The sequence below is a fragment of the Anopheles funestus genome, chromosome X (genome assembly GCF_943734845.2).
Source record: "Anopheles funestus chromosome X, idAnoFuneDA-416_04, whole genome shotgun sequence".
Lineage (NCBI taxonomy): Eukaryota > Metazoa > Arthropoda > Insecta > Diptera > Culicidae > Anopheles > Anopheles funestus.
In genome coordinates, this window is record NC_064597.1 from 12,705,088 (window position 1) to 12,722,290 (window position 17,203).

General features: G+C 47.3%; 3 protein-coding genes across 3 annotated transcripts; 1 reads left to right on the forward strand and 2 right to left on the reverse strand.

Moving 5' to 3' along the window:
• Positions 1 to 958: 958 nt before the first annotated feature.
• LOC125769954 (transmembrane channel-like protein 3) lies at positions 959 to 4,720 on the reverse strand. The gene is made up of 5 exons (XM_049439048.1): positions 4,065 to 4,720; positions 3,873 to 3,975; positions 3,269 to 3,804; positions 1,434 to 3,048; positions 959 to 1,355 (listed from the first exon to the last, which is right to left on the reverse strand). The coding sequence occupies exons 1-5, from the start codon at positions 4,326 to 4,328 to the stop codon at positions 1,315 to 1,317; spliced, it is 2,559 nt and encodes an 852-aa protein (XP_049295005.1). The 5' UTR covers positions 4,329 to 4,720; the 3' UTR covers positions 959 to 1,314.
• A 1,636-nt stretch (positions 4,721 to 6,356) lies between these two features.
• On the forward strand, positions 6,357 to 11,688 carry LOC125769947 (NPC intracellular cholesterol transporter 1 homolog 1b). Its single transcript, XM_049439036.1, has 6 exons — positions 6,357 to 8,237; positions 8,312 to 8,529; positions 8,599 to 10,139; positions 10,219 to 10,331; positions 10,415 to 10,983; positions 11,058 to 11,688. The coding sequence occupies exons 1-6, from the start codon at positions 7,268 to 7,270 to the stop codon at positions 11,523 to 11,525; spliced, it is 3,879 nt and encodes a 1,292-aa protein (XP_049294993.1). The 5' UTR covers positions 6,357 to 7,267; the 3' UTR covers positions 11,526 to 11,688.
• Positions 11,528 to 13,337, reverse strand: LOC125769989 (uncharacterized). The gene is made up of 2 exons (XM_049439117.1): positions 12,010 to 13,337; positions 11,528 to 11,941 (listed from the first exon to the last, which is right to left on the reverse strand). Exons 1-2 carry the CDS (start codon positions 12,297 to 12,299, stop codon positions 11,773 to 11,775), a joined length of 459 nt encoding a protein of 152 aa, XP_049295074.1. The 5' UTR covers positions 12,300 to 13,337; the 3' UTR covers positions 11,528 to 11,772.
• Between the last annotated feature and the right edge of the window lie 3,866 nt (positions 13,338 to 17,203).

A 17,203-nucleotide genomic window follows, 5' to 3' on the forward strand; every position in this document is an offset into this window, starting at 1 on the left:
GTCAAGATATCTTCACCGCCAAACAGCTCAGCTAGCTCGTGGTTCATTCTCGTTCTCCACACGCCCTGCTCGCACACACCGCCAAAGATAGGCGTTCTCCGTTATTAGTTTCCAGGACTCCCCATAGAGAACTACCAGACCAGATCAGTGGGCAATATATCATGAATTTCGTATTTAGCTGGAGTCTTCTGGATCGCAGGAGTTTGTGGAGCCGTGGAGCAGTCACGATTTCCCTGAACAATGCGCCTTCGGATTTCGCTGCTCATGTTGTTGTCCGAAGTTACGATCGTACCAAGGTTGCAGCACTCCTCTACCACCTCGAGATCGTCGCCGTCAACTGATACTCTCTCTAGTCGGGCTCTATCACGGTCAAAGCCTCCGGCAAGCAGATTCTTTGTCTTCGTCGCATTGATCCTCAATCTAACTCTATCGGCCTCGCCTTTCAGTCGATGATGTCGATGTCATCCGCGAAGCAGAGAAATTGGAGAGAACGCATGAAAATCGTGCCACGGATGTCGAAGCCCGTTCTTCGCATGAAATTTTCCAGAGTTATGTTAAACAGCAAACAGGAGAGTTCGTCCCCTTGCCTCAGACCTCGGTGGACACTCTCACTTTGCAATGCACCCTGTCCATCGTGGACATCAATAGCCGTACCAGCTTCCCTGGTAATCCGTATTGCTGCATGGTGTCCCATAGTTCGGTCCAATCTGTGGTGTCGTAGGCCGCCCTAAAGTTAATGAACAGGTCCTGCATAGAGATCTGGTGCTCTCGGCATTTTTGGAGCACCTGCCGTAGACTAAAGATTTGGTCGGTGGTTGATTTGCCTCCAACAAATTCTTGGTAGCTTCCGACGAAATCTGTGGTTGAATATATACATACTAAAAAAAGGAAAAGATCTCTATGATTGTAGTCGTGTTCGCAGTTTCGGAATCATGCAGAGATAGGCGAACAAAGGAGGTAACTGATTCTAATAGTACTGGTTTGTGTTTAACTTTCCATTGAAATTGAAACATATTCGCCTCTCTAAACTAACACACAGGATGAAAACAGCTAGCTAAGCTAAAGACACGTTTAACAATTGCTTCTTTGCCCGATGCATTAGCGTCATTGACCGATTCGTAAGATTCCGTATATCATACATAAATTAAAGCTCAATAAATAATTTGATCAAAAATTTGGTTCTAGAAAGAAATTTCAATAAATAAATGAAGCTAGCACGGGTGGATAAAATTAAGCGTCATCGGTGTCACCATTTTTTTTTTGGAAGACATTATTCCAGCGCCCCGGGGTGCGTATTGTCTGTGTCTTGCTGTATTAGGTTCTTCGCATGCGCAGCTGCTCCTCATCCTCGAATCCTGAGAGAGGTGACATAAAAAAAAACAATCATTAATGGCACATTCTTTGCCAAAACAACCAAGCGAAAGCACACTTACGCTGATATCCGGAGCAGCTACCGGTTGCATCGTTTCCCATGGAGACCGAAACTGGTCGCTCGTTGCTGTTGCCGGTCTTTCGTGGCGTTTCCTCATACCGCCAGGTACCGCAGGGATCGGTGTAATATTTGTCAGCCGGTCCATTAATGCGTCCACCACCAACCAGCTCGATCCGGTCAAGCTGCTCGGTACAGTCCTTACCGTGCGCAACCTTGTTGAGGCTGGCGAGCAGAAACTTTTTATCCTTCGCTTCCATCCCTAGCAGCTCCTTTAGTAGCTTCACTTTCGCAATCTGGGCGCGTGATTTCGCACGCAGATAGTACGTAACGACACCCATCGTCAACAGTACGCCACCGATGATGGCCGGTTTGGTGATGTAGACGAACACACGCCAAAAGAGATGCTCTTCGCGTAGTTTCAGGATGCCCTGCATGAACAGCTGGTACATGTACTGGGTGCCACGGAATGGGCCACACCCAGCACTAACCGGTACCTGCATGATGATGTAACCGTGTGTGAGCAGTATACCGAACAGGGACACAAACACCAGTACGAGGAAGAGTGTTTGGGTTTGACTCGATCGCCACAGTCGGGCCGGCGGTTGACACAGGTAGATCAGCTCGAACTTGTTGATGTAGAATACGAGCAGCAGCTTCAGGGCAACCAGCAGCACAAGCAGTGGAGCAAACAGCACACCAAACCACAGCAACGTTTGATTGTACACCAGCCCAAGGCTGTGCGTTTCGATGCAGAACGGTGGTGGGGTAAGATAGCGACCAAGGGAAGTGGTCGGTGGTGTCGCACCTTTTACCGGACCGTAGTGTACGTGCAGCAGATACCGTACGCCTCTGATCGCACACAGCAGCACGGTCGAGATGAAGAAATCGACCACCAGCAGTCGGTAGAGTTCCTGACCGATGAGTGTTTCCCAGCAGCCGGTGGCATTGTGGGCACGCGTCAACCAGTATACCAGCAGCACACCGACTATTGTTAGCTGTAGCAGGAAGTGGCGCAGCAGATTTATGTTGAGCCGGGTTGCCACCTGTCGGTACTGTTCGAGCCGGCCGAGCAGCTGACAAGCGTACCCGAACGCAACCATCGTTACGTTCGACACGACCGTCACGTACAGTGCGGACCAGGCGGTAAAGTGATCCGTCTCGCCGAAACGTACCAGCAGTGCCCACAAACTGGCGGCAACAGCACTGATCAATGCCAGCACGGTCACGTGCACTACCAGGCGTAGTGCTTCGCGTCGTAAACGGTGCCATCGGCCGGGAACGAATGGGTCACGGTTACGTTGGGCCAGATAGTCCCGAAGCTCGTTCAGGATGGTGGTGTGTTTGAGGCGGGCAGCTTTCCCATTCGCGATGCCGTAATCCCACGAACAGACGACCTTGTGCGTCAGTATGTTCTGTACCGTTGCGCTCGACTCGATAAAGCTGATCCGGTACGATCGGCCCATGCTGATCGATACAACGACAAACGTCACCAGTGACAGTACCGTGATTGTGAGAAAGTAGGCATGCGGTAGACTGTATTCAGCCGTACCGGGCACGAGCGTAAACGAGCGATTGCTGTACGATCCGTAGTACATCACCGATTCGCTGAGATAACCCTGCAATGGAACGTGAAACAGTTATTAACCATTCGGTTTCGCTTCTACCGATTCGTAATTGTTTGTTTAAACTTCTAAATGAAATAGTGTACAAAACTTACCGCTTAAACGCATCCTAACATTCACGTAATGAAAGCGTATGAACAGAGAAAAGCTAGTACCAATAAGGGTGTTTTATAGCGTACCCAACCCACCATACTGTAACGAACCCCAGACATACCTCACCGGTGAACAGATCGCGCAGATGAAAGTCCTGCCGTGCGTTAATGTCCAGCACGGGACTAACCGGGTCGTGGCCGGCCAGCAGCTGCGGAAAGATTACGAACGAACCGATAAAGAGCAACAGCACCAGATTCAGCACCAGCAGCCGCCGCAAGAACTTAAAGTACGCACTGATACGGCTCCCGAAGTGTCCCTCGATCTGTTTCATGCTGCCGTAAAACAGCTCAAAGTTTGTGACGAAACTTTTCAGCAGCTTGGCGGCACGTGTCGCGTACAGTTTGCCGGTGTACCGGTACCGACGGATAAGACCGATCGATTTGGCACGTGTCGCCCGCCGATTAACCGTTTGCGAAAGCTGCTCCCGGATCTGACGTTTGGTGGAGATTTTGTGTGCAATCGATTTGATCGTTTCGATGCGCAGCTGTTCGGCGATCGGATTGTCCTCCATCAGCTGCTCCCGCTGGCCCAGCTCCATCGTGATGTGGTCCACATCGGACGCACTGGTCGTTATCAGATCACCATCGATCGAGAGCGCTGTAACAGAAAGGCAAGAAGCAATTATAATTGTTCCTTCAAAACAGTCCCTTATTTTGTGTCCCTACTTTTCTGTATCCGAGACGGCATCAAACGAATGGTTTTGTTGTAAACGGTGCGTTTATTGTTTTTCACACTTCGTCCAAAGTTGCTTGACCAGCGCCGAAAGCTCTGCAATGCCGAAACATCAATTAGTTATTTAAGGGGTTTAATGCAAATGCTAATGGTTTTATTTCATTCTGCAATCACACATCACTTACCTGCGAGAAACTAACATTAACACCTTGAAATTGATCCTCCTGGCTGGCAAGTGGATTGCCCTTGGGCGTGAACAGTCCAACCTCATTGCTCAGCTGTTCCTCAGCGCCGTCATCTTGCAGCACCTCAATTTTATCCTCTTCCGGAGGCGTTTTAAACACACCACCATCGACACCATTGCCGCCCTGCTGGTATCGTCTGCTGCCAGCCTCGTTGACTTCAACGTGAAATGTCGCGTCGCTCAGTACGGCACGATGACGGGCCATGGCTGGTCGACTGGGCAGGAAGCAAACTTGTGGCAACCTTCACTACTTGAGGTGCGGTACACGTCTAAATTGCGCTGTACCCGCCCGATCGCACGGTTTCCACTACAAATTGGACCCAAGTATCTGCGCCATTATCGGAGAACTGTTTGAACAAGGTGCCTTCCTGGCAGGCTCTGCGGCATAAGGGGAGAAATCGTTTTATTATGCCACCGTCGCTGTGTGCGAGTGTTTTAATTGATGTTGTTTGTTATCGTTCTGCACACCTACGGATTTCCTTTCGATTGCCAAAGTTTACATTCCACCATATGACAGTACTGTTGGGCAATAGCTGCATAGCGATCAGCTGTCTACAGTTGGTGTACATATTGACAGGTGTGTATATTGCAAGCAGTTGTATATGTGTGTACACAGCTAACCGCATACACAGAAAGCTTTTGCAAAATGAAAGCGGCGGCCATAACCCGAAAGCTAACGGGAACAGAAATCTTGCGTGAAATATTTCACAAACAATGAAATGTTTCGTCGGAGCACGTGCTTATTGTAACGAGAAAGTTTTTCAATTTAAAATCGTGTAATATGTAAACAGTTAATTAATTACTTACAACAGATTGTTAATAACTGAACTGATATTTTGTGAAATGAAGCTAACTTTTCCACTCTTCCCAAGAATAATGACGTGCGGTTCAAAATTCAAGTCTTTAGTTTTCGTTTGCGAAAATAAAATGGATGGAAATGGAAAACGGTTTAATAACATGTGCAAGGCATACTCTCTGTTATCTTGAATTTTGTAGTAACAGTAGTACGAACGAAATAGCTTTACTATTCACTGATTTTAGCTATCTCTTTCACATTTGCTATCAATGCTCAAAGCAAATAGCAGCATGCAGTTTCCCTCTAGCCCAGTGAAGTCAAACTCAAAAATTATCTTACGGGTCAATATCAGTCGGGAAGGGAGGGAGAAGTCAGAAGGAAATAAAATTCAACAGTTGTTTGGACTTCAAGAGGGATTCAAGAGCGTTCTTAAGTGTAAAACAGTACCCACACAACATACACAAACTATTCCTCAATTTTCCAAGCTAAATCTCACCCAAGCCAGATATTAATCGATGTTCTCGTTCTTCTTTCGTGGGCCGGATGTTTGACATGTCTGCTCTAGTCAAAAACTTCAGGTGAGAGAGCAAGTCCCGTCGTCTAGACGGGAGATTAGGGGCATCCAAGCTTTTTAGATGGCAGGCCGCTTTGAGTGGAATAGCCGCAGCTGAGGGCCAATCTCGGGATCTTTCGGGAGGGCCTCGTTTGGCGGTAGTTTGGAGACCCCTGGTCTAGATATAGCCTGAATGATCGTGATCGCCACTCTAGATATCCTTTGCGGGTTGCAGTCTCGTGCGGTACTTGTCAACACTAACCGCTTGACAAGTTCATCACCCTTCACATATGTGATTCAATGCTTGTAATAGTTCTTCGGAACCGAATCGCAAATACTTTCTATCTTTAATGCGCAAAAAATCACCTCTTTCTCCACATGATTCTACCTCAAAAGAGCATCTCCCCAACGTTTCAAGTGTATCAAGATGAAAAGTATTTTGGTTTAGCGGTTTTTTTTTGTCTCCCGTCTTGATTATCATCAATTCCACTCGTATGAGTGTTTTGGGTGGACAGGTGTGCTGTAAAAGTGGCGATTACCGTAATGCTCAAGTTGATCCGTCGATTACCTCCGGCCATTGATCCAGTTGTCACGGGGACGATAAGATGCGTGCACCACGATAATGTCCACTTTATCGCTTATTTATGACGTCTCTCGAGGGCACTGGAGCTGTGTGCTTTATTGTGTTGATCGATTGTGATTGCTTTCACATAACGGGTATGGATGATGAAGCCGCATCCGGTGCGGTGGAGCAATATGAACGAAATGCTATCGAAAATCTAGCGATTGAGGGAACTGAGAACAGTAGCGAAGAATCGGTAATTTTGGTAAAAAATAAAATTTCTTCTATTAACAAAATGCCTGTAAGACTCCGCCCCGTAGTGTAGGTGTTGGTGCAGTTTTATACATCGCACGATTTCGATGACTTCTCGAAAGGGAGTAGTTGTGCATTCAACAAGACAATCGGTAATCCAGTATTACTCCAGTCACTGGCCTAATGAGTTGTTTATCGCTTTGCAATTGCTCAATTCCATTCGATAATGGGCCATTTTTCTGCATCAGTTCCAGTACGTTCATTCAGTGCCTTTGTGTATATTTTTATATACGGGCTTAGTGTCAAAGTCCTCACCGAAGCTGATTAGCCCGTTTTCGGTAGGTACCATGAAATATGTGCCAAACGATAGACCTCAATGACACTTGTCTATTGCGAAGCGTCATCGCTCGATTGGAATGAGGAAAAAGCCGAAGATATAGCAAGAGAAATCTGAAGTAGTAGGCAGTAGTCAAGTAGCATGCAGCCATCGACACCTGTTTGCTAGCGGTGTGAACACCTGAATAGATCTGGAGGGTCTATAATCACCATTTGTTGCTTTTCACCAAGCGCGCGTCTCAATCTTATCAGACATATTTTGCTTGATACTTCGGTATCTCGTGACGAATCGATTAAATTGGTCAATTCGAGCGAAATCAAACAGATGGTCCGTTCGTTGTTTGATACGGGATGAGAACAGCAGTAGGAACCTATACTCCTACTGTGACCGGTACCAACGCGTCCAGTATACTCCGGAGCACTGTCGGGACCGGTGCCACGTTACAGAGCCCAACCAAACGCCAACAATAGTCCTCGATCAATAGGTCCCTCACTTTAAACCTCTTCAAGCAGCATTCGAGCAGTATAGATCTCGTCGGCAGGTGGTCCACTGTACGGTTGACGGCACCAGTGTGTGCCAAGTGTTTTTCGAGTGTACATGAAGTGGATGAGCTTATTAGTGAAATTAGTGTGTGAGGTGCAACAATGGGTGTTTTAGGAATGTACGGTTTTCGTGTGACGGTAGGACTGTTACTGCTGGTAGCGTTAGTGGTACCGTGCCTGGGACAGGAGGAGTATCACTGCGTGATGCATGATGTGTGTGCACAGGTTGGCATACACGCCCAGAACTGTCCGGTAACGATGGCACCAAAACCACTGACGGAACCGGTCGGGATAGAGATTATGCACCGCCGATGTGGATGGATGTTTCCATCCGACGATACACCGGTGTGCTGTGCGGTGAGTCAGGTGATAGAGATGGACAAGAACTTCCAGCAGGCGGAGGGACTGTTCAGCCGCTGCTCGACCTGTCTCACGAACATGCTGTACAGTATCTGCAGCTTAGCTTGTCATCCGGAGCAGAGCCGGTTTCTGACCGCCTACACTGAACCGGCGGGTGCGTACGTTGACCGGGTCGACTACCGCATCGATCGGCAGTATGTCCAGGAAACGTACGACTCTTGCAAGGGTATCGTACTACCGTCCAGTGGCAAGTACGCGATGGACGTCGGTTGCGGGTTCTGGGAAGCGGCCGGCTGTACGGCGGAACGTTGGTTCCAGTACATGGGTGCGGCCGACAACGAGTTCGTACCGTTCGAGATAAACTACCTGTACGAGGAGGACCCGGAGAAGCGCTTCAACCAACCGGTCAAACACTGTAACGAAGCGTACGATGGGTCGTACGCTTGCTCCTGTGTTGACTGTGACGAAAGTTGTCCAACCAGTGAACCACCACAGCCGAAGGATCCCGGCTTTATGGTGGGTGACTTGAACGGTGTCACGTTTACCGTCGCGGTTGTGATCGGTGGTATTGGATTGGTTTGCATCACACTATCACTGGTGTTCGGTGGTAAAGGGCACACGCGACGTTCGATGCCAGATTTGCCTGCCATCTTTGGAGGATTCCCGTCCGTCAACCGTGTCCTCGGGCGGCTATTTACACGCTGGGGAACTTGTAAGTCTTTGCCCATCAATCAACATCTTAAAGACAGGATAAGCGTCAGTGTTGGGTTTTTCCATTTTCCACAGTTTGTGCCCGCAATCCGGTGTTGATATTGGCCATCTGCTCGTGGATTATCGGAGGTCTTGCATTCGGTATACAGTATCTGATAATAACGACCGATCCGGTGGAGCTGTGGGCGGCACCAGACAGTCGGTCGCGCCAGGAGAAGGATTACTTCGATTCACGCTTTTCACCCTTCTACCGCACAGAGCAGATTTTTATCAAACCGAAGCGTCAGGATTTCGTAAGTGATAGATGCTGTGAACGTAACCATTAGTGCGGTGAGTTCACTATTCGCTATCTTCTTTTGCAGTTTATACATCCAACAGCGGAAGGTAATCAGACGTTTGGGCCTGCGTACGATAGGGAGTTCTTGTTGGAGGTGTTCAAGCTGCAAGGCATGATTGAAAACCTTGGCCAGGAGGAGGGTCGTGGTTTGGAGAAAATCTGCTACGCACCAATGACGGCGGTCGGTGCACAAACGGTACTGTCGGAGTGTACCGTGCAGAGTGTGTTCGGTTACTTCAAGAATAATCTGGCAGAGTTCAATCGTACCGGTACGGACCTAAACGGCTACACCGTGAACTACCTGGACAAGATAAATGGATGCACACGCAACGCATATCTGCCGTCCTGTTTCGGCACGTACGGAGGCCCAATCGAACCGGGTGTGGCTGTTGGTGGATTCCCACCACCAGCACCCGGTGCGAATCCAGACTTTCGTCTCGCCACCGGCGTTGTGCTAACGTTCCTGGTGGAGAACAAGGCGAACAAGGACGATCTGGGACCGGCACTGGAATGGGAGCAACGGTTCGTGGACTTTATGCGTGACTTCGAGCATCCGATGATGGAAGTCGCTTACTCGGCCGAACGTTCCATCGAGGATGGTATAGACGAAATGTCCGAGGCGGAGATGTACACCGTCATCATCAGCTACGTGGTAATGTTTGTGTACATTACCTTCTCGCTGGGAAAGATTCGGGGCTTTCGTGAGTTTCTGCACGGTTCGCGCATTGTGCTGGCGATCGGTGGCATCGTAGTGGTACTCGCGTCCGTTGCCTGCAGTTTGGGCTTTTTCGGATATCTGGAGCTCGCTACCACAATGCTCACGATCGAGGTGATCCCTTTCCTGGTGTTGGCAGTCGGTGTGGATAACATCTTCATGCTGGTGCATGCGTTCAATCGGATCGACCGTGAACGTACGCCGGAAACGGCATGTGCCATCGGCGAAGCCCTCGGCCAGATAGGTCCCTCAATACTGCTGACGTCTGCAAGCGAGTGTTGCTGTTTCGCTATCGGGGCCCTTTCGCCGATGCCAGCTGTCAACACGTTCGCTTGGTACGCGACAGTTGCCTTGCTGGTGGACTTTTTGCTACAGATTTCAGCATTCGTTGCGCTGATGGCGTTGGACGAAAAGCGTGTCGAGCGGGGTCGGCTGGATCTGTTGTGCTGTGTACGGGCGACAAAGAACCCGGACAAACCCGTCCAACCGGACGGTCCTGGATGGTTGGAGCGTGTTGTTGAGCGATTCTACGTACCGTTTTTGCTACAATCCAAGGTGCGTCTGCTAGTGCTGGCTGTGTTTCTCGTGTGGGGTTCACTGTCCTTAATGGTTGTGCCTAGTATCGAACCCGGACTGGATCAGGAGCTGTCCATGGCGGAAGATTCGCACGTGGTCAAATATTTCCGCTTCATGGCTGATCTATTCTGGATGGGTCCGCCAGTATATTTTGTGCTCAAACCGGGGCTAAACTACACCAACGTGCAGCATCAGAATTTGGTGTGTGGCGGTATCCTGTGCAATGATGATTCCATCCAGACGAAACTCTACCAAGCCTCACTATATCCGGAAACGTAAGCACTTTTGATTTGTAGGACGCATCTGTTGGCATATATTCACTCTAATGGATTTGGGCTTTTTTTGCTGTTGTAGTACGCACATTGCAAGACCTTCCTCCTCTTGGCTGGATGACTACATTGACTGGCTAGCGATTCAGTCCTGCTGCCGATATAATCCCTCCGATGGTTCGTTTTGTGCTAGTAATTGTAAGTATGCGAACTTTATTGCGAATATACCAAAAGCAACTACTATACAGCAAATGGCTTCGCTCGACTTTTGTCTTTATCAGTGGGATTCTTGTGTCCTTCGTGTCCAGAAGAGTACGACGAAACCGGTATCCGCCCGACGGTAGCACAGTTTGAGCGCTATCTGGAATTTTTCCTTTCCGATCTGCCGGACGAAAATTGTGCCAAAGCAGGTCGGGCAGCGTACTCACGCGCACTCAACTATGTGCTGGATGAGAACGGTCGACTAAATGTAAAGGATTCCTACTTCATGAGTTACCATACGACGGCAGTTACATCGCGTCAGTTCTACACGGCACTCGAGCAGGCCCGTCTCATCGCAGACGACATCCAGCAGATGTTGGACGAGCGTAATGCCGATGTGGAGATCTTCCCGTACAGTGTGTTTTACGTGTTCTACGAACAGTACCTTACGATCTGGTCCGATGCAATGCAATCGCTCGGGCTATCACTAGCGGCAGTCTTTGTGGTAACGTTCCTAGTGACCGGACTAGACATACTGTCGGCACTGGTTGTGATTCTGATGGTGTTCCTGATCGTACTCAACATGATGGGTCTGATGTGGTTGTGGAACATAACACTTAATGCCATCTCGCTGGTGAACCTTGTCATGGTAAGATGGAACGAGTCGACCCGCTACCGTTTAGTGGTGTTTGTAACTAAATTTTAATTCTCTCTCAACTGCAGAGTGTCGGTATTGGTGTGGAGTTCATTTCACATATAGTGCGCACGTATCGACTTGCGCATGGAACCCGAATGGAGCGATCGGCCGAAGCGATGGTCCGCACGGGTAGCTCGGTATTCTCCGGCATCACACTTACCAAGTTTGCCGGCATCATCGTACTCGCCTTCGCCAAATCACAGATCTTCCAGATCTTCTACTTCCGCATGTATCTGTGCATCGTGTTGGTTGGAGCGGCACACGGCTTAATACTACTGCCGGTGTTCCTCAGCTACGTAGGACCACTAGCGCCACCACCACCACCGTTCACTGAGACTACTGCCGATAGTGCGAATGTGAAGAAGAACGAAAAAGTTGATCTACCCGACGAGGCACCATTCACGACTCCACCAAGTACTGTGGTGAGATCGACGGATGAAACGACTACGGTAGCCAACGGTAACCCAGAACAAAATGGAATCGAATCACTCTAGACTTTTATTTGTGTGTATGTATGCTCGCGCTCTCGTGTGTGTGTGTGTGTGTTTCCGTTAATTATTAATTTATTTACTACTTACACAATTGCACAATTTACACTCACAGTTTGGGAAACTAATAAAGCAAAAAAGGGATTTTTAACCCATACTAACCCACTAACAGGACGCACATGGTTGGAATGTGTGAAGAAAGAACTTAGGTAAATGGAAGATAGAAGAGGCGATACTACGCGTTGATTGACGTTTAAGATGTCAGTTTGAAGGGTACACCGGTGAAACGGGGTCGCTGCGTGATGCGGTCGGCATTGATCTTCTCACCGACCAGCGTGATCGGCGAGCGTTTCTTCGGATGATACAGCAAGTGAATGTCGCGTCCTTCATACCGGTAGAAAGGTTCAAAGTACCAACCGTAGCTGAGGATGAGGAGAAGAATTTGCATCTGCTATACCTGCTATATCACATAAGATAGCTAGAACACTACCATTGGCTCTCGGTGATCGGTTCCGGGAAGCGATCCCGTGGTCCTTCTGCAATTGTCTTCTCCACCAGAGCACAGTAATGGTCAAAGTTGGGTAACCCGCTACGTCCGGCTGCAGTTGAGTCGTACTTGGACCAAAACTTGATCGCTATCGGTACACGCTTCAGGTTCGGCAGAAAGCTATCGTACAGTCGGATGTAACGGTTCTGCCTGTTGATCAGTTCCTTCTCGAACGCGTACGACACGATGGCAGGTGGTCGCGGTGGACTATCTTCGCCTTTTAGCATCGCCATCCGCTGCTCGATATCCTATCACTGTGTACAGCTGCTCACTCACTAACCAACACTGGTGGACACACGCTAACTCGGCTGCAGGCTCGTTTATGCCAAATAATTGCTACCTTGTGAACTGCTTCAGATGAGCGGAAGCAATGAACTAACCTACCTAACCTGACCGACAGACGCCACGGAAAAAGTCTGAATCGCACCGCTTCTGGTTTCTGATGACTGTCGGAAAACCGTCCCATCATGCCTTTAACTCGGCGTTTCATCCTCTTCACAAATTTTGTGGTTCGCTACTATGTTCCTGACCCAATATAAAAAGAAGTAAAAATGCTAGGAATCCACCATTACCTTGAGCTTTGCCTTAGGCAAGAGTTCCAAGGTTTTCAAAGCCGCAAGTTACCGAACGGGCAATTCATAATCAACACGCGTGAAGGGCACGGAAATTTGTGATCCTATTGAACAAAACCCAGCGCAAAAGGGAGGGCCGGGATGGAAGGTGTAGGGTTTAGGGGAAGGAGAGAAACTAATAATAGTAACGCGACTACGGATGCCACAACTAATGACAATGGCGGTGCTGTGTAGTAACAATACCAATAAAAATAATAACGAACTTGATGATAATAATCGTAACCAAACATCGTGGCTTCCGAACGGGTTTGCCTTTGATTGTAGACACACCGCGATGTTGGGATCCTGGCGAGTGGTGCAGCTGAAGGGTTAGTAGATTCGTGAACAGGGCTTCGTTCAAGACGCTAACGCTGACTTCTGGCAAAGGGGAGTTGGTCGAGATGGGGAATTTAAGGCCCAATTCCCGTTTGGCTCCGCATGCTTTCAGCAGTGGCAATAAATTGTTTGTGGAAGTATTCCAGGCCTTCCTCAATTTTCTCTGTACACCCAACGCCATCACCCTAGCACCGGCTGTTGACTCCATCATTCTTTGTCAATGTCTTGTGCTGTAGCAAACAAAAATAGATACAAAAATATCATCAAACAACGGAACTTCTTGAAGTATGATTGACCTTCGCCGAGAATCTAAGGCGGACTTAGTTTTGAAGCAGAAGGTTCACGTTAGTATCCTGTTCCTTTCTGTCTTTACCGTCTCGCAATAGCTTCTACTAAATACATCATTAATGGAACTCTCCAGAGGGCGAGTTCCATGTGGGGTAGGTTTATTTGCGTTTAATGACTTTTAGGCCTGTTTTCATCTAGCATGAAGTTTTGCATGAATATCGGCCATTAAAGTCGAAGATATTGTGGAGGTCCCGTTTGTTTACTGGCACGACTTCGGCGGAGAAGTTATAGTGTACCTGACATGAGAAAATTAATCGCTAATAACGTTCAACGTTTAACCGCAACGGTGAACGGCTAGGCGTATGCTTTGCGATATTTAATCCATCCAGTTTGCTTAATCAATTCTATGATTTTTAAGGGTACTCTTTCACATGAAAGATGTCTACTAGGTCCAACAAGTGGTGAAGAGGTTAATGGGTGGTGTGTAGTACTGAGAACGGAAACTCTTTCTCAGTAGGCTGTTTATTTTCTTTCTCTCTCTCTCTCTCTCTCTCTCTCTCTATCTCTATCTCTCTCTCTCTCTAGGTATTATCATTACTCGGCTCAATCAAAGCAATTCCGATAACTTCGGTGTCGCTCCGCGTTATGTTTCCACTTCAACCTGATGCGCTGTTCTGCTAGGCTCACTGCTCAACACAACACGAATTTATTTCTTACGTCTTTCCCCCGTTTTCAGCGCAACGCTTCTCAGAGTAGTTAATAGTGGATGACATGCCAGGTTTGTCCTCACCGGTGCCCAGTTGGCGTGTTCTTGTTGGAAGTTTTTATAATTGTCACTGTTGTGACGACCTTGACTCATATAGCAACGGGGACGTTACGGACATTTGTTTGTTGTTGTTATACTTTTCAAGGTTCATGGAGGTTCCTATTCTTCAGCGAGGAATTTTTGCCTGATGCAACTAGTTTCACTTTGGGAAATTCCTCCTTCTAACACACGGCGATGGGTATTCACATTTCTTTCCCCAAAAACCCACGATAACATTAGTACTACCGATGTGTGATCCAGTTGTGCAGTAAAATCAAAACCAATCATAATCGTATCAATCCTATCGTTCAGAGTTTTCAGTCTCTTTCTGTGACTTCCGGTATCGGTACGTTCGGTGTTGCCAGGTACGACTGTTCCCCGATGACGTAATTGACCGCTAATCATTTTGAAGAAGGAAAAAATAAGCCAACAACGTTAAACCTCATTCCCTCTGTATCGCTTAGGAACAATGCGTATGCACTAGTCACTGTGATTTGTAACCTTTCTTCATACCTGCCAAACAAACCCATCGTCCACCATTGTTTGGGGCAATGGATTGGAGTTGTATAAACCGTTTGCTTATCATCGCTTGTTTTCACTTTTGGCTGTGTCACCATCATTATAAGGATGAGCTATGTTTAGTTCGATGTCTCTTATTCATGAAGCGACGTGTGTATAGACCATCTTCCAGATGAACACATCATCACTCAATACAGCCGCTCGAAATTGAAAAGCCAATGGTATGAATTAAATCAATCCTTACTGAAATGGAATGTTTTTAGTAACTCCACTGAACAGGTAAATTCCATCCTTTAGTAGCATCATGTAAAAACTCGACGCGTTCCGCAACACACAACTTCAACCTGTGTGTTCGTGTGATTATTTCTTTTTTTTTTTGGTTTGTTTGTTTGTAGCTCCTGTCAAGACTTTCCGGGACTCTTGGCCTGCCAACCCGCGGCCAAAGGACAACGACCAGACGAAATTATTGATTCTCGGCGTCTCTGAAACAAAAAAACAAAAACAACGGTCGTCCGTTCCGAAGTTGCACAACCCCAACACCATCGAAAACGGAAAAACTAAAAGAATCCCAACTTGCCGAAAAAACGAAACATTACCTAGGAATGGGTACGGTATTTGGCTCACCCCGCACACACCGCCCCGGTGGATTGCGTTGGAGCGCTTGGAACCATGGTGGAGTGGGGAGTGTTTTTTTAAAACAATTTTAGAACGCTTCCTTCTCCGTTCCTTTTTTTATCTCTTCTGTTTAGCTGCTCTTTGCGCCAAATGGTTTGATATTGTCAGCCACATTGTGTGTGTGTGTGTGTTTTTTTTAAAGGATCTTTTTGCTGGTTGTTTCAGTCAAATGAAGTCTGTGTTTGTGTGTTTTGTAGGTGTCTCTATGTATTTTTTTCCAGTTTCTTCCCTGCCGACTATTCTTACTTCAAGCACTTATTTCGGTTGGTTTTCTTTTAGAACTCTCTAATCTTATTTACTGATTTAGGAGATTTGTTAACTATTTTGATTCATAGTACTGTACCGCTAATAGCTAAGGAATCAATAATAGATCAATAATATGAGAAGCTCTCAATATGATAAAGCCCTAATTCTAGCCAATATTTAATTTGGAATCCTTGAAGGTTATTGAGAGATCATGGCGTGTCATTGACATTGCATATCTTCACTTTCTACAACAATCGAAAATTCCCGTGACGACTCAACATCGTCTAAACCCTTCCCAAGTAAAATATTTAATTTAAAGGGTAGATCGCGAAGTACTTATATTGAGAGAACTTAGACGACATTGAATTCTTAATATTATTCTCAATAAGTGCTCATCTTCGCTGCTCGTCTTCTGTCTATGAGAATAGTAATGAAATAAGAACTTCCGAAACTTTCTGTAGAATAAACGGAGAGCTGAATTCTTCACACTAGTTGTTGCCCATCGTCTGTACAGTATCGACAGATGTTGTAGAATTCTTACTTGTTCCCTAATTCCTCGCAGTATCCTCTTTATGGTCTTCATACCATGAAGGATGGTGTTTTGCGTATGTCGCCAATCTAATACCAATCTGAAACTCCTAGCTTCCCTTCGTACTATTACCGGTCCACGGTACCGTTGTTGAAAAAGAAAACTTGAACACTTTTATCTGTGACAGCAATTTGGAATCGCATTCAAAAGGAGCAAGGTAAAGTTGGTATTCGCTTTGTCCCGACCGAGGTCACTCAACATTGCGGTCTCATGACGCTCTGATCCTAGCCATCGTATTAGCCTCCCGCAAAACTTACCTTCATTTCAGTCAGTTCTTTATTTTTTCACTCAAACGACCGTGACGACGGCTCATACACGCACGCTACCCTCGATCTACGTTTTCCCTGATTCTTGCCCATTCGAAAAGGCAATCGTGGAAAATGAGGTGCATCGTATCGTGCTCATTTTCACACCACCCTGCACCAGTGACGTGATGCGAAGCAACGAGCCGTATGTGTGTGTGTGTTTGCATTCATTTTGTTTCCGCGTTTATAATAATTTGATCGCTTCATGAATTATAGCGATCCCCGTAACGGGAGGAATGCAGGAACGGTCCGGGTTTGGGAGTTCCATCATCGTCTCCGTACCGACGCCAACCTTACTCGAGACGATGATGGTCACTTTTAGGTTGGTTCATGAAACATGCACGTTTCAATTATTGCCCCCGTTTCGCAGCAGTGGTGTGGCATTTTTTTTTTTACTTTCCTAAGGTGAGACAGGTGAGAGGGGTGTGTCGGAATGGACGGGAATATCTGCAGTTACGTCTTGGTGCTTTGTGCAGGAGACTCGCCATCGCAGCGCGTCCCAGACGGTGGTGGGCTTTTGCAACAGGTATGGAAGGAAACGGTGACCACCGATGCAGTACCGTATCTGACGGTTTTTTGGGGAAGAGATACCTCAAGATACCCGCAAGAAGTACCCTCTACAGTCTGCCGCACTTTACCACCATTTCGGACCGGTCGTATGTTTTGTTTGGTTGGGTTTTCTAATTAATTTACATACCGTCCGTCTACCGGTCCGGTACGTACACCATGAAGGTGAAAAATATCTGCACCGAGCGCACGAGTC

Excerpts from the sequence above, each read along its gene's own strand:
- LOC125769954 (XM_049439048.1), bottom strand. The coding sequence starts at position 4,328 with ATGGCCCGTCATCGTGCCGTACTGAGCGACGCGACATTTCACGTTGAA. Across the intron at positions 3,976-4,064 it reads TTAATGTTAGTTTCTCGCAG|AGCTTTCGGCGCTGGTCAAG; the intron begins GTAAGTGATGTG and ends TCGGCATTGCAG. Across the intron at positions 1,356-1,433 it reads TAGCTGCTCCGGATATCAGC|GATTCGAGGATGAGGAGCAG; the intron begins GTAAGTGTGCTT and ends CACCTCTCTCAG.
- LOC125769947 (XM_049439036.1), top strand. The coding sequence starts at position 7,268 with ATGGGTGTTTTAGGAATGTACGGTTTTCGTGTGACGGTAGGACTGTTA. Across the intron at positions 10,140-10,218 it reads GCCTCACTATATCCGGAAAC|TACGCACATTGCAAGACCTT; the intron begins GTAAGCACTTTT and ends TTGCTGTTGTAG. Across the intron at positions 10,984-11,057 it reads CGCTGGTGAACCTTGTCATG|AGTGTCGGTATTGGTGTGGA; the intron begins GTAAGATGGAAC and ends TCTCAACTGCAG.
- LOC125769989 (XM_049439117.1), bottom strand. The coding sequence starts at position 12,299 with ATGGCGATGCTAAAAGGCGAAGATAGTCCACCGCGACCACCTGCCATC. Across the intron at positions 11,942-12,009 it reads CCGATCACCGAGAGCCAATG|CTACGGTTGGTACTTTGAAC; the intron begins GTAGTGTTCTAG and ends CCTCATCCTCAG.